Source organism: Mirounga angustirostris, unplaced genomic scaffold, assembly GCF_029215605.1.
Source record: "Mirounga angustirostris isolate CCGP_5_RB_7025 unplaced genomic scaffold, mMirAng1.0.hap1 SCAF_14, whole genome shotgun sequence".
In the NCBI taxonomy this organism is placed as follows: domain Eukaryota; kingdom Metazoa; phylum Chordata; class Mammalia; order Carnivora; family Phocidae; genus Mirounga; species Mirounga angustirostris.
The window spans coordinates 21819131-21835094 of record NW_026991722.1 but is presented as its reverse complement, the minus strand read 5'-3'; the positions used below and the strand labels follow the sequence as shown (position 1 = coordinate 21835094).

General features: G+C 37.8%; 1 protein-coding gene across 1 annotated transcript in view; it reads left to right on the top strand.

Annotated features, from left to right (window-relative positions):
• Positions 1 to 3921: 3921 nt before the first annotated feature.
• The window catches only part of DCC (DCC netrin 1 receptor), a 775798-nt gene continuing 763755 nt past the window's right edge, over positions 3922 to 15964 (top strand). Inside the window, exons 1-2 of the mRNA XM_064578790.1 lie at positions 3922 to 3973; positions 4776 to 5096. Coding sequence (XP_064434860.1) covers positions 3922 to 3973; positions 4776 to 5096 — 373 coding nt within the window. The remainder of the gene's footprint in view (positions 3974 to 4775; positions 5097 to 15964) is intronic.

The following is a 15964-nucleotide window of genomic DNA, read 5'->3' as shown; positions in this document are numbered from 1 at the left end:
GTAGCATATATTTCTAAGAAGAGAAAACGATGGCGAGTTTTCTGAGTTAATTACAAAAATTGGGGATCATCTGAATCTCCAAGCATCCCAAAGTGAAAGTTTTGTAATTTGAAAGAGATTAAATTTTGTGTAGCATGTTCTATGGGGACTTGTACGACATTTTCTAATCTTAAAATCTTTTCAGGAGCTACTTTTTACTTTCATGCTACTTTTCATAAATTTCTTTTCTTTTTTTTTTTTTTTTTTAGCTTTTATTGCTTTAACCAGAAGCTTTTACATTTTGGACTTGGAAAGGAATTTCTGACTCCATGAGGAATTATTTTTCACACTCAACAATATTTGATATTGTAGATAAAATGTCATACTTTAAAAAAGCCATTCTAAGTTAGCCTGCCTCTGTGACTGAATGGTCTTTGAAATTAACAAGAATATGAGAAGGAGGGCATACACAAAGGAACTTATGCTAACAGAAAGATTTTTACTATTTGTTGGATTATTTTGGTGAGTTTCTAAAATACATTACAAATCTATCTCTAGATACTCAATTAATATAAGCTTTGAATAGCTCTGACACTGTTATTTCTGATGTTTATTTATGTCTGACAAAACCAAAGCAAATAAATGTTGATATTTCTCCTTTGGGTCACCCCTCAAGCTCTCCTCTATATCTATATTGGAAAAACATTGAAGGATTTGCTGTGTTATTATGTGCTTATAAAATACGGTCTTTCAGAAGAAGATGAAAATAAAGAATCATGTCCAAGAACAATATGACACTTTATTACTTTTTCTCAGACTGATACAGATAAGAAAAGACCAATGGGTTAAATGCATCTATGGCTCTATGCCTAACTCCTACCTACAGAAGATCTAGAGATCTTTCCAAGCCAACATTTGGAGGGAGAAGAGGCCCTGAGACTCACTCATTCTAATCATGAACTCTGTTATCAGATTCAACCATTCAGATTTCTTAGGGGATGGTATTTAGGTACTCTCAAATATATTTCCTCAAAATATAATTAATCATGTAATTTTACAGCAGGCCAAAAGATCACTTCTTTTATGAAGCAAGACTGAGAAATGTTACTATTTAAAGAATGTTTCAACAGAATGACCACTGGCATCTGAAAAAGAAAACCAAACCAAAACAAACAAAAACTTCTCCAGTTGGCTTACTTCTGGGTGAAATCCCCACCATAGTCAATCTAATGTAAAATCCTCTAAAATTGTAACTCTTCAAAAGCATTCTTCTGTTGCTTTCTGAGTATTTCTTTCGCTCATTTCCCAGGCTATCTGTCCCCCATCCAACTCTGCTTGCCCAAATTCCAGCCACAACTTTTTCAGCTACAGGCTCCAAAAGTGATTTCTACTTCTTTTTCTTCTTCAGTTTTATCATCTGTCTTTCTCTGTTCAAACATTAGATCAGTGTAGTTGATTTCAGATAGGGATTCTTGGATGAAATAATTGGGTAAAAATTATTTCATATTAAAATATGATGTACTGGTAGGCAAAACCCCTCCAGGGGGAGCTAGTACCCTAAGAGAAGAGGAAGGGGAGGGCAACCCAAATTGGAGTCCGTGTACTGTGTTAGTGGAGCATTTCTTAAGCCCATGTAAAATATCTCCCAAGAGAATGCAAGCAGCTTAGGCCTACATAGACTAAAACTTTGAAAAGAGGAACATTGGAGACAAATGTATTGCTTCTCAACAGATTCTATTGGCTTGAGTCCATCTTTTCTATAAACTAAGTAACTAATGCAAGTTACTTAAAGCAGTGAGATACCTGTATTTCTCAGCAATGTATTAGAAATTTAACTGTTGGGCGCCTGGGTGGCTCAGATGGTTAAGCATCTGCCTTCGGCTCAGGTCATGATCCCAGGGTCCTGGGATCGAGTCCTACATCAGGCTCCCTGATTAGTGCAGAGCCTGCTTCTCCTTCTCCCTCTGCCTTCCCTCTGCTGTGCTCTTCTATCTCTCTGTCAAATAAATAAATAAAATCTTAAAAAAAAAATGTAGTTGTTATAAGGAGTACAGAAACTCGAATTGCCAGCAAAATGCAAGGGTAGTCATTTTGAAGAAAAGTTAATCTTTATTTAACTTTCCTAAATTGTGTACTCACAGCACTGAAAACTGTCATAAACTCCTTGTTTCAGATTAAGTGGATTATTTATTTGTGATAATGGGCACATATACTCATTAGCATGCTGTTGTAAACAGCCGCATTCAATGTATTATGTGTTACATGACATAAATAAGGTGTTCATCATGAGATTGTTGTTTAAAATATAGGCCCCGGGAAGAACCAAAAAGCAATAAATGCTTTTTAATATAGTTGTCTGGTCTTGAATTCTAAATTTATTTCTACCCTATTAATGCCACTTGTATGGAAATTGCAGGTATTACTCTAGTGAAATATCTTGACATTCAAGGACATTGGAATTTCTCTCTGTTTTCCCATCCTTCGTATCTCAAGCTAGGTGTTCACTGACTCTTGTTTCTTTTCTTGTAAAGGAGGGTATCACGTAGACATGGGGGAGTCATTTATAGCAACATCAGTCCGCATCTGAATAAGCTCAGAGCAGGATTCACTTGATGGATGCCTTCAACCCATACTAGTTCTGAAAGTTTCCAAACTAGATGTTGACTTTAGAGATTGTTTAGTTCAATGCCCTCACTTTACAGATGAAGGAACTGAGATTCTGAGGACTTGAAAGACGTGTTGGAGTCATGGATCTTTAAATAATAATGCTAAGACCAAGAGCTAAATATCCAGACCCCCAATTTGATATAGTTCCCACTAGAAGAATGGGCAGTAAAAAGTAAGTTGACTACACTAAAATGGTTTTGGGGGGGGAGGAAGAGCTTATTAGGCAGTGAGGGGGCTAGGCTGTATCTTTTGAGAATTTTACCGATATCGCTTATGGTAGACTTAAGTGCTCGCTGCTATTTTATAATTTATATTAACTCGAGCAAAGTTTTGGCTGCTTTCTTTGGGTGAATATTCTCATTGGATAAAATGAGTGTATGATGATAAATGATGCAGTTCTCTGGGTGCACTTCAACAGAGAAGCAAAAGTAACAGACTTCAAATAGAAGGCTTAGAAAAATTGGGTATGACAGGTAACAATACAGAGGAACAGTGAGAAACTGTCCAGCTTTTATCTTCACTGGAAAGTGGGTATATACAAAGTTAAGAAAGAATCCGTCCATTGGAGCTAGTATGGATCAATCCTTTATGAGAATATTGATGATAGGCAATTTAGTTGTCTGCCTTTTAAATGATAGAAAACTAGAAAGTTTACACAAAGTACACACACACACAAAATTGTTTCCATTACAGAAAAATTAAGGAAGCTAATGAAATTGAGGTTGTTATCCTGAAACACATGAAGGGTAAAACAATTTAGGTGGTATTTTTAAAGAAATTAAATTCTTCAGAAGAATAAAGGGCTCTTAAAAAGAAATGTCCATCTCCTCTGTATTTTCACACAAAGCAATTCAGGAAAAAAATATGAGATTAAATAGAAGGAAGAAAATTCAGTTATACTCTAATAACAACTAAATATTAAAAACAAGACACCAAGAGCCATTGTAGAATCCCCAGCCCCAGAGATGGTTAAAAAGGAAATTAAAAGTAATTTTATTCGAATGATTTAGGCATACACCTGTTTGAGCAAAGGGTGAGTCCAGTGACCTCCAAAAACCTTGCTAAAGCCTATGATTCAATAACCAAGCATTCTGCTAAAGGCTATGTTGTGAGCCCTGAATATAATATACTTTAACTAATTATACTTGTTTCCTCCCCTCAGGATTCTTAAATGACTTTCTCTTCCTCCTGTTGATTTCTCATGTTCATTTATGTTTATAGAAAAAAAAAAAAGAGACCGAATGTAATAAAATATTCACTTAGATTTCCTGGCTCATGAGCAACATTCAGATGGAAATTAAGACACTTAAGGGATTTGTGATTTTAGGTAGTAGCATTATTGACTTGCTTCTGCAAGCGGGGATTTCTTACCTATTTTAAAATTCACCAGATCTTTGTTCTAAATAACTTTCCCTACAGTGTTCAGAGTTGATTTTTGTTGTTGTTGGTAATGAAACAACATATCTGAGTAGATTTTTTTCAGAAAATTAATGGGTGCTATAATCAAAATGCAGAGATAGAAAAGGTCCCCCAAATCCTAGGGGCATTACTACCACTACTAAGCATTGTTACTTTAAAATATCTAGTTTTATTTGGAAAATATTAGCTTTTTTCTGTCTATATTTTTAAGCATTGACTTATAAGTGATGATGGTCATGCCTAGGTTTGTATGGATTTTTAATTTCTTTTTGGGTCAATTGTTTCATTAATTTGGTTAGCTCAATTGGGCACGGTTTTTTGTTTGTTTGTTTTGTTTTTGTTCCTTTAACAGAATATCATTTATGCTTTGATATTTTTCTTTTTTTTTTTTAAGATTTTATTTACTTATTTGAGAGAGAGAGAAAGAGCAAGAGAGAGCATGAGGGGGCTAGTCAGAGGGAGAAGCAGACTCCCTGCCGAGCAGGGAGCCCGATGCGGGACTCACTCGATCCAGGGACTCCAGGATCATGACCTGAGCCGAAGGCAGTCACTCAACCAACTGAGCCACCCAGGCGCCCCGTAGTCTTTGATATTTTTCAAAGACCGCTGCTGTTTTGAAAAAGTTTTGTAAAGAAGAGACAGGGCATAAAAGCCGGTGATCTCTTTGAATAAGTGAACGTGTTTATTTCCCTCATTCTTTCTTGTTCCAGGTTTCCAGATTAAGCCTTTCACATCACTGCGCTTCCTGTCAGAGCCTTCCGATGCCGTCACCATGCGTGGAGGAAATGTCCTTCTGAACTGCTCTGCTGAGTCTGACCGAGGAGTCCCGGTTATCAAGTGGAAGAAAGATGGTGTCCACCTGGCCTTGGGAATGGATGAAAGGAAGCAGCAACTTCCAAATGGCTCTCTGTTGATACAAAACATATTTCACTCCAGGCACCATAAGCCAGATGAGGGACTTTACCAATGTGAGGCATCTTTAGGAGATTCTGGGTCAATTATTAGTCGGACAGCAAAAGTTGCAGTAGCAGGTAAGTGGATTCTTCCTTTTTCTCTTCCTCCTTCTTCATCTCTTCTTATTCCTTTTTTGGGGATAAGAAAATCATCTTTGCAGAAACAGCATACATTTTTAAGATAAGGAACAATGTAAAAAAGATATATGCGTATTCCCTCATGGTTTTGACTTACTTTCTCTTTAATTGCTTGGAAAACAGAAGGATCTCAACAACTAACATAGCATTATGAGATTTTTAGAAACAAAGACTATGTCAAGTTGTTATACTACCAGTGTCTGGGGGGAGGACTTTTCATTAGTTGAAAAATATTAGAAAAAAATTATTTCCTAATTAATTCCATTTTACAGAATCACTAATGCTGAAATTTTGCAGTTTTTTTTTTCTTTCTTTCTTTTTTGTGCCTTCAGAGCAGTGAATTTTAATTAGAATGGCTTGAACTGCAATATATAGATTTCCAAATGAGAAATAAAAATTTGCTATTAAACCAAGAGGGCAGCCATTTGATATGGGTTTCTTTTCCCAGGTCCTATTTCATCTAAAATCTAGAATACTGATAAGAATTAAGACTCATTTTCAGCAATAACATGTGCTAGGACAATTGGACAGGACCACCACCCCAGCACACATTCTTCTACCAGGGTGTGAGGAAGTTAAAATCTGCAAGAGATGTTCTTGTCAGGTGACAGCATAAAAAATTAGATTTTATTGATATGCACTTACTCCAGAAATCCAGTTTTGTGCCACAAAAGAGTATCACAAACCAGACTGTGCCTGAGCAAAGATGTCTTAGGGGGCCGGGTCCTCACCTAGAGATAAGTGGCCAACCATCCTGCTTGAACCGGGACTGAGCTGGTTTTAGCATTTGAAAATACCATGCCCTAAGAACCAAGCCCTCAGTCTCAAGTAAAACTAGAATGGTTGGTCAGCCCACCTGGTGGTATCCTGCCTGCTTTAGCAATGACAGGCCGAAGCACGGTTGCAGAAAGTCCTCTTTACTCAGCAAAAACGTGAGGTGGCATTCTGATCCTGCAAACCAAGGCTATCAGCCTCCTGGGTCCTTTGAGTGATGGATGTCTGGAATTTGACTGATGAGCATAAAGTGTAGAGAGGACTGAAAGTCTATGTTAATTATGATTGATTAAAAGGAGCAAGTAGAATCAGCCCTGAGGATTAAGGTAAAATCTGCTTTCCCAGAATATTCCAAGGGAAGTGGAAAGGGTGCTAAGGTAGTTCTGACAATTTGAATGAGCGAGGCTGGCGTTTTGACATCCGATTCTAAAAGGCAGATGCAATATGTGCTGTTAATGAAAATGACCGGATGCATTGTGGTTTCAGTTTCCCTGCAATCTAGATTCACTTTTACGTGCTCTGTTTCAATGGTGAAATGAAGAATGATCCCTTACCTGTGAGCTATTAAAACAAAGTGGCTTCGACTTTCCTATTCTGTAGAAGGATGGGTGGGCCGATTCAGTCACTGAGTTACAATGTAATATTAGATAGTATCATTTCAAGGCAATAAGGCTGTTCACAGCATTTTAAACACTTACCATGCTGTTTGGCAACACAGCATACATCAATGTTATGTCTGTCGAGGTTAAGATTGCCAAACCACTGGAATGCACAAGGGGCGTATATCTTCCTTGTAATAAAGACCATGGGCCTGATTTAATCTCATTTTTAAAGCATTAGCAGTCAATAAACCAGTCACCTCTAGAAGGTAACAGTCAGCTTTGCTTGAGTGAAAAAACAAAACCAAAAAACCCCCCAAAAAACCTGTTTTGTACCCTCAGGTGTGGTGTAGAGTCCATTTATTTATTTATTTATTTATTTTTTTAAAGACTTATTTATTTGACAGAGAGAAACATAGCAAGAGAGGGAACACAAGCAGAGGAAGTGCGAGAGGGAGAAGAAGGCTTCCCGCTGAACAGGGAGCCCGATGTGGGGCTCGATCCCAGGACCCAAAGGCAGACGCTTAACGACTGAGCCACCCAGGCGCCCCTGTAGAGTCCATTTAAAATAATAATGCCTCTCTTCCATTTTTGCTTTCTCAAAGTGTCTTTTGAGAAAAAGAAATGTGGCAAATGAAATCTGTCTTTAATCAATCAGAGCATTTCATGCCGTGATCTTGCCATGCACCATTCATCCTGTTTTCTAGGAACTTCTCACATACTCTTCAAACTCTTAAACTGAAGTGCACACTCAGCTGAAGCAGGAGGGGGAGTAGGAAAGATAAACCAAGGGCTACCATCCCATCCAACATCTTATTAAAAGTTTCCGTATAGTGCGCCTGTGTGACTCGGTTGGTTGAGCTTCCAACTCTTGATTTCGGCTCAGGTCTTGATCTCAGGGTTGTGAGATGGAGCCCCCAGTGCTGGACATGGAGGCTGCTTGAGATTCTCTTTTCATCTGTCCCTCTGCCCCTCCCCTCTTCTCTCCCTCTCTCTAAAAAAAAAAAAAAAAACAAAATCTCAGCATAACAAGCTACTGACTCTTGGCATTCCTGGTAATTGTGAGTTCTATCAGTAAGGGCTGTTATTCCATTTGAAAGCAGCGTGGCCTGTACTGGCTGAAACTTGGGAATTTTATCTGTATCCAGTTAGCTCTAGTCTAAAATGGTGCAATATTTCTCTGCCATGGATATTTCTGTTTAGCCTTCTAGATTGAGACTTGTAAAGAGAGAAGCAGAGCCAAACTTTATCTGCAAAGCTTCTCCTTCCCTTCTCCTCTCTATATGTGTCAGAGTGTTGGGCATGTTTAGTAGTTATTCATTAGACATTTGTTTTGCCAGTGAATGCATGGAGCTTTATGCAATATATGGAGTGGTTTCCATTGTCAGGGAGTAAGAATTTCTGTCCCTTTCAAGGGTCCATCTAGCTGGACTAAGAATCAAATTGACATAAAACAGATTAACAGGAGAAAATAGAATTTAATAGCATGCATACAGGGAATCCACACAGACATGGGAATTCCAAAGACACTCAGACAAAATGAGGTATATACGTCATTCTGAACTAAGGAGTAGGGGTAGGGGTCTGGGATTTCAGAGGAAAGGAATGCACTTCACAGGGCAATAAGAAGGAGAATAGAAGTTTGGTAATTAGAGGTTTGTCCTGCCATATGCGTGGCAGAAATTTTCAAATAAAATTTATTTCCACTAATAACCCTTGTCCTGGGAAAGACCTCCAACTGAGATTACTCTGTATAATTAAGGGAGGGGCAAAAGTTTCTCTTGAGCCCATAGGGTCTCTTTTGCTTTCTGCTCAGAATAATCTTCATGCTAAAGTGGTCCATGTTGGGGCACCTTGCCCTTGGCTTCTACACTGTCAATGTCATTTTTGTTTTCCTCCTCCTCGACTTCTCTCTCTCTCTCTTTCTTTATTTTGTTTTTGTACTCAATGAGATTAAACTTACCTACTTGATGGACAGAGTTGGAATAATTTTATTTATATTTCAGTAGTCGATAAATTATTCGAATAATTTGATTTATATCTCAGTAGTCTATAAATTACTGAACTATTGAGGACTTTGGAAGTAGAAGGTGGACTGGACTGGAATATCCATATGCTACTTAAAAAAATAAAAAAGGCATGTGCCGATTCCTCATTCCTTTTGATACCCATAACATCAAGATGAGCTTGCATCTGGCCAAGCACATTTTTCCTACTCCAGATGTTGCCAACTGTCTGAGCCTCTGGATTCTCAACTGTAAAATTGACATAATAACCTACCTCCTAAGGCTGTGCTGGCTTTTAAGTAACATTTAGCATGTAAAGCCCTGGTACAGAGTAGATTCTTTTTTTTTTTTTTTTTTTTTTTTAAAGATTTTATTTATTTATTTGAGACAGAATGAGAGACAGAGAGCACATGAGACGGGGGAGGATCAGAGGGAGAAGCAGACTCCCTGCTGAGCAGGGAGCCCGATGCGGGACTCGATCCCGGGACTCCAGGATCATGACCTGAGCCGAAGGCAGTCGCTTAACCAACTGAGCCACCCAGGCGCCCGAGAGTAGATTCTTATTCGATGGCAGCAGTAAGAGTACAAATAGACCTAAAAATGGGTATTATGATGTTATTACAATTAGTATTATTAGGAAATGACAACTTTGAATATTCCTTGTGATGATACAGAACATTTTTGGAGGGGTTGGGAGAGAAAGAAATATAGGCTACAAATCCTGAGCTATAAATATTGTCATCTTGGATCAGATATCTGCTTTTGCAATCTACAAGCACAAACTGGCAAGCCTGAATTGAGTTTTTAAAAAGTTGAATCTATGCAGTTTGTTGGCAAGCTGTGCCAAAATTTGTTTGATTACAAGATTCATTTTTCACAACCTGATCTAGTGTTCTGTCCATGAAGCCAATATAATTTGTACTGGTCAGACCAGGAGTTCTAGATCATGCAACAGCTGTTATCATTTCAAAAAAAGATGCCAGGCAATCTTCTCCACGGAGCCTCCTTAATGTCCTTCCAACTGAAAAAGATTCACTGAAGCTAAGTTCACTGGAGTTAGTTGGTCTAGACAGAGAGTTTATCATACCTCCCTCTCCCCTGGGGGACAAGGGAGTCAATGCCAGTGTGGAAGAAAATCATATCACTGCAGAGCTCCTCTGAATAATCATGAAAGTACCATCTTGTTTATTTTCCCTGACACCACCACTGCCCATCCGCCACCCAACTCACCCACCCAACCACCCAGCTCCTTTGCCCACCCACTACCCCTGCAGGGCTATGTGGGTCGCAGTTGGAACCTAAGTGCTACTGCTCCTTGTATTTACTCTCTTGGGGATGTAGTGGGATCCACTGCTCCTCCTCCTCACGTAAAGGGACGCTGATTGCAGGATACATCATAGAGCATTTGCATCTAGGTAGATTCTTCTTTTGTTAATTTTTAAGCATTTACATTTTGACTATTAAAACTGCTGACTTTTGTATAATATTTTCCTCTTTGTACAGTATATTCATATGCATTAGCTCATAATGCTCAAAAAGGCTCTGTGATACAGATACCCAAATTGATGGAGAATAAACCAAAAAAAAAAGGTAGTGACTATCTACAGGCAGAAACTAGAACCTACATTGTCTAACTCTGGCACATACTTATTCCCTTATCACTTTGCTTCTCAATCTGAGGACTATATATAAGGACACTGTGAATAGTTTCTTACCTAGTCACTTATTTTTAACCAATAAAACTCTCCAAAATATAAACTAAGGGAAAGTAATAGTCATTGTCATAATAATAATAATAATACAATAATAATAGGTTTTATTTATCCATTTAGTCCCTTGAAAATATCAACTCCCTGTGGGAAAACACTGTGATTTGGTTGTTTTCTTCTAAAATGAGATTTTGCCACCATAGCTATACATTAAATGATGACACATGATAAATCTCTCCTAAAGTATAGAGAACATGTAACTTTAAAAATAAGCTTATATGTACTCTTTATAGGGCCAGGATTTTTCTTATCTTTTAATCTCTGTAAGTGGTTTTATAATTCAGGCTCAGTTTGCATTTTTTTTTCTTTCTGTTCCTTGAAAATCAAGGAAATAAAAGGCCAACTAAATTGCCTTTACTTGAATTGTTATTTCATTCAGGAGCATATTTTTTTTTCTTCCCTATTACAATAGATGTTTCAAGATGCAAATTGTCACACACTGCTTTTAAATAACACAGGCATTATAATTAAAATTCCCCTGTGTTAAAAAAAAAAAATAATTAGTTACTTGAGGAGTTGTTGCAGTGAATTCCCTTCCAGAATGCCTCCCATTTAAATGAGTTATGAAATAATTAGTGAAAGCATATTATCGTGAGAGAAGCTAGAATCACCTCAGCTGAATGGAGCATTTTGTGAAATGATAATCTGACCTTTATGTTTTTACTTAAAAGGAAACAGAAAAAGGAGCTTGTCTTAAGAGAAGGGAGAATAAACTACATTGCCTCAGGTCACTCAAATGTTATATAAAGGTAACAGCAAGAAAAATGCTCATATTCCTTTTCTCTACAGGAACAAATATAAGAATCTTGCCTAGAAGGTCAAGTTCATCTGGTCAAGCAGTTTGGAAAATATATCCCAAGGCCTTTGAATACTCTCAAAATTCTATTTTGGGAAGGTGCAGTTACAGAGCAAAGCTTTTTTATTTTAAACCAATAGGGATAGTATTTATTTTCACACAATAAGTAGTAAAATAAATTGTTCAGACTCCATAATTTTTAATGGTCTTAATCATCTCCAGTTAGCTAAATGTTCCTATTGTTTTGTGGTTAAAACATGAGAGAGAGAAAAAATATGTATATATATGAAGGAAATGTGGTGTTATAAGTAATTGTTGTATGCACGCTAATCTTACAATTTTCTTTTAATTTTATTGCTAAATAAAACTGGGATAATCACCAGCATTGCCCCAATGCCTCCTTACCCACATCCTCCCACACCCTCTGCTTAAATAATTGCATTTTAAAGAATAGGTTTTTAGTTGCCTCCTTCCTAAGTCAATTAACTCTGCAATAAAATTAAAATAGAAATATATTCCTGAAAAATATGCACAGTAGAAAGACATCTTCTACATTATAAAAATTACAAAAGAGAACTTGACAGGGCTTTTTATAGTAGAAACATCAACAAAATAAATTTTTAAAATCTTCCTTTCATTTCCTTTTCTTTGTTATGGATTCTAATTCATGTGACAATGGAAATAGCTAATTATTCATTCTAAAAATCATTATCTTAAGAGCACTGTTTTGTTTTGTTTTTTAATTCAAACCTTAAGCTAGCTACAGTGTGATTCTTGCTGGTTCTATAATAAAAATGAAGGAGTAATATTTAAAATAACTCAGTGATAGTAACAGAAAACTCTTTTGCATTCTAGAAGACCCCTTTGAAATACAAAAGCCTGATTTTTTTTTTTTTTTTTTTTGATAAATGTCAGGCCTAACAAAGACTTAAATCAGAGTAAGTAGATAGCTCAGGTGGCATCATAATAAATCTCTGATGAAATTATGACTGATAATAAATTTAATAAAGCATTTTTACTTTTATGAACCTATCACTGGTTCTGGTTTTTTTCCTATTATATTTTTATGTCCATAGTAAAATGTATTATTTAAATGGAATGTTACATAAAGACCTTTGAATTGAGATATTTATATCAGATACAAAGTTTTTCTACAAAATAAGAAAAACTTTAAACTTAGGGGATATTCTAGAACTATGTTAGTTAAAAGAAATCATAGAAAATCTTAGTGTATGTAGTCCCTAAATCTTTTTAAACTTTTCCTGTTAGAATGTAGATGAAAGTACTGTTAGTGAAAGCCCTTACTCATCTCCCTTTAGGAAATTATTGTTTTTTTAATAGTCTAATCTTATACTTAGAATCTATACATATTCTGTAATAAGCAGTCTAACCCATTGGCCATTACTCCCATAATTGTTAAAAAGCCCATTATTCAGTAGCTGTGAGAATTAGAATAAATCAGAAAAGTTGATTTCTAGCGATTAGGGAGCCATTGGGATACATGAAGGAGCCTTGTATTCTTGATGTAGCAAATAACTTGTTTTGGACCTTGAATCCTGAGTTTAGCATAAAACAACAACAACAAAACAACAATGATGGATATTTTTGATAGTAAATAAATAAGCAGGGTAGGTCCCAAATCTACACAATAGAATAAACGCTGGGAATAAACACACACACACACACACTTACATAATAAATAATGTAATATAGTATTGATATATTTAAAACTGCTCCTCCCACTGCTATAGTTGAAAATTCTTTAGAGGCTTTTTTTTGAGGCTTTCTATTAAAAGACAAAAGCTATTGCCTTAACCCCAGAGCTTAGTGTTTTCCACTGAAAGGCAGGTTGGAAACCCTCTCAAAGCATCTGAAAAGCTGCTTTTGTTCACACAATTCATTTCAGGTTCTTAACTGGGGCTTGTCTCTAAATGCCTCTCAGGTATGGATATAACTGCTTTCACTGGACCATATAGAGCTCTGGGGCTGTAATACTGTAATTGGTAATAAGAAATATATATATATGGCCGGGCGCCTGGGTGGCTCCGTTGGTTAAGCAACTGCCTTCGGCTCAGGTCATGATCCTGGAGTCCCGGGATGGAGTCCCGCATCGGGCTCCCTGCTCGGCGGGGAGTCTGCTTCTCCCTCTGACCCTCCCCCCTCTCATGCTCTCTCTATCTCATTCTCTCTCAAATGTATAAATAAAATCTTTAAAAAAAAAAAAAAGAAATATATATATGGCCTTCATCCTGTTTCTGACACTGAGCTCCTAAAACCCTGGGTACTTCCTTAGTCCTGAGAACTATTAAGGTCTTTTTATATGTTAATGAGGTTGACTTTGGGATCCCACTCAAGGATGGGACCTGGTTAGCCGGAGAAACAACCAAGTGATTAGAGGGTTGGAACTTTCAATTCCACCCCCTTGATCTCCTAGGAGGGGAGAGGGGCTGGAGGTTCAGTCAATAGCTAATGGTCAGTGACTTAGTCAGTCATGCCTATATATTGAAGCCTCCATAAAAATCCAAAGAAGGTTCCAAGAGTTTCCCAGTTGGTAAACATGTAGAGGTGCTGAGAGAATGGCGCCTGGGATGGGCATGGAGGCTCTGCCCCCTTGCCCCACACTTGGTACAGTATCTCCTCCTTCTGGTTGTCCCTGAGTTATACCCTTTGATGATAAGCCAGTGATCTAGTAAGTAAAATATTTCTCTGAGTTCTGTGAGCTGCTCCAATGAATTAATCTAACCGGACGAGGAGGTGGTTGGAACCTCCAAGCTGTAGCCAGTGGGTCAGAAGCACAGATGAAAACCTGGGTTTATGACTAACTAGCCTCTGAAGTGGGGAGTGGGGGGGCAGTAGGACTGAACCCCTAACCTGTGGAATCTGATCTGTCCCCAGGCAGATAGATGTCAGAATTGAGTTGAATTGTAAGAACACCCAGTTGATGTCCAGAGAATTGTTGGTGCTGCAGAAAAACCTCTATACATTGGAATTGGGTTCAGGAACCCAAAGTAAGGACTTTAATTTCCTTAAGGCAGTGAAGCCTGGGGGTAGTATGACTAATTGAGAATCTAGTAAGCAGGGGTCAGAGTAATTGCATGTAAGTAGTTCCATAAATATCAGTGCTGGGGGGAGGATATATATGTGAGAGAGAGAGAATCTATTGTATTGTCTGCATGTTTTCCATTATGATCTTTAAACAAGTAGGTTTATATTGTCTATATTCCAACCTAGGTTGTCCAGAGATATTTAGACATAAATACACACCCTAGAGACAATATGCATACACTCACACACCTTTCCATTTAGATGGCTCTTCCTATCTACCCTCTATGTCTTAAATCCATTGATGAACACCATAGTCATAAAACCTACTGTTTGATTTATAGCCCCTCTACTTTTGTTGTTCTATTATGCACATTGTTAAAAATTGTATTTTACCCCCAAAAAAATCATTTTCATTGTAACCCTAAAGCTCTACCACCCTTAAAAAGGGCTGCTCATGAGACTTCATTTGCTGAAATTTCACTTAGAGCATTTCACCAACTAGGAGTCTATTTAAGAAAGTGTATTAAAGATTAATAAAGCCTATATATAATTTCAACACTATGTTTCAATGCTGGCTGATTTTATTGGATTGGATTTTTGTGGCCCCTGTTGCAAGGAGAATTCATCTCCAAAGGCTGGAACATGGCATAAAAAATTAGTATTCCTTTGATGCAAGCATTGCTTCCAGGGGCATCCTTGGGGTCCCATAGGGCATTGGGTACTTCATGAGCAAGCATCGCAGCTATTTCTCTAAGGTTTTTTTCAGTTGAGTCTCAGCCCTGGAGGTTTATATATATATATATATTTTATATATATATAAATTTATATATAATAAATATATATAAAATATATATATATGCCTCTTTAAAACTCTTAGTACCAATGCTGTGGGATCACATCTTCCTGAGTAATCAGAGTTAATGAAATAATGACTGCTCTACAAAGTACGTAGGTAATATTCAAGGTTTTGACTTTATTCTTTCATGATATTGAAACATAACACCTCTTTTTTTTTTTTAAGATTTTATTTATTTATTCGACAGAGAGAGACACAGCGAGAGAGGGAACACAAGCAGGGGGAGTGGGAGAGGGAGAAGCAGGCTTCCCGCTGAGCAGGGAGCCGGATGGGGGGCTGGATCCCAGGACCCTGGGATCATGACCTGAGCTGAAGGCAGGCGCCCAACGACTGAGCCACCCAGGCGCCCAAAACATAACACCTCTTAATTCTCACTTATCCAAAGTCTGCAGTAAAGTCTGCCATAGCTTTGTAGAGCTTTCTGTGGACTAGCAAATGTTGGGACTCTTCCTCCTCCCTCTGAGAACGCACGTGAACTGCCAATTGGCAGGTTACCCCAGTTGCTGTTTAACACATCATGAAAGTAAATGGTCATGACAGATATCAAAATATTGCTAGAGTTAAGAGATTCATGTTGGTAATCTGACTTGGATTAATAGCTACGTTTTTATACGAGTCTTGATTATTTATAACTGACTTAGAAAATTATCCCTCATTTTTTTTTTTTTATTTGAGAGAGAGAATGAGAGACAGAGAGCATGAGAGGGAGGAGGGTCAGAGGGAGAAGCAGACCCCCTGCCGAGCAGGGAGCCCGATGTGGGACTCGATCCCGGGACTCCAGGATCATGACCTGAGCCGAAGGCAGTCGCTCAACCAACTGAGCCACCCAGGCGCCCCCCCTCATTTTTTTTTTGAAGTTTATTCATTTATTTAAGTAATCCCTACACTCAATGTGGGGCTCAAACTCACAACGCCAAGATCAAGAGCCACATGCTCTCCGGACTGAGCCAACCAGGTGCCCCC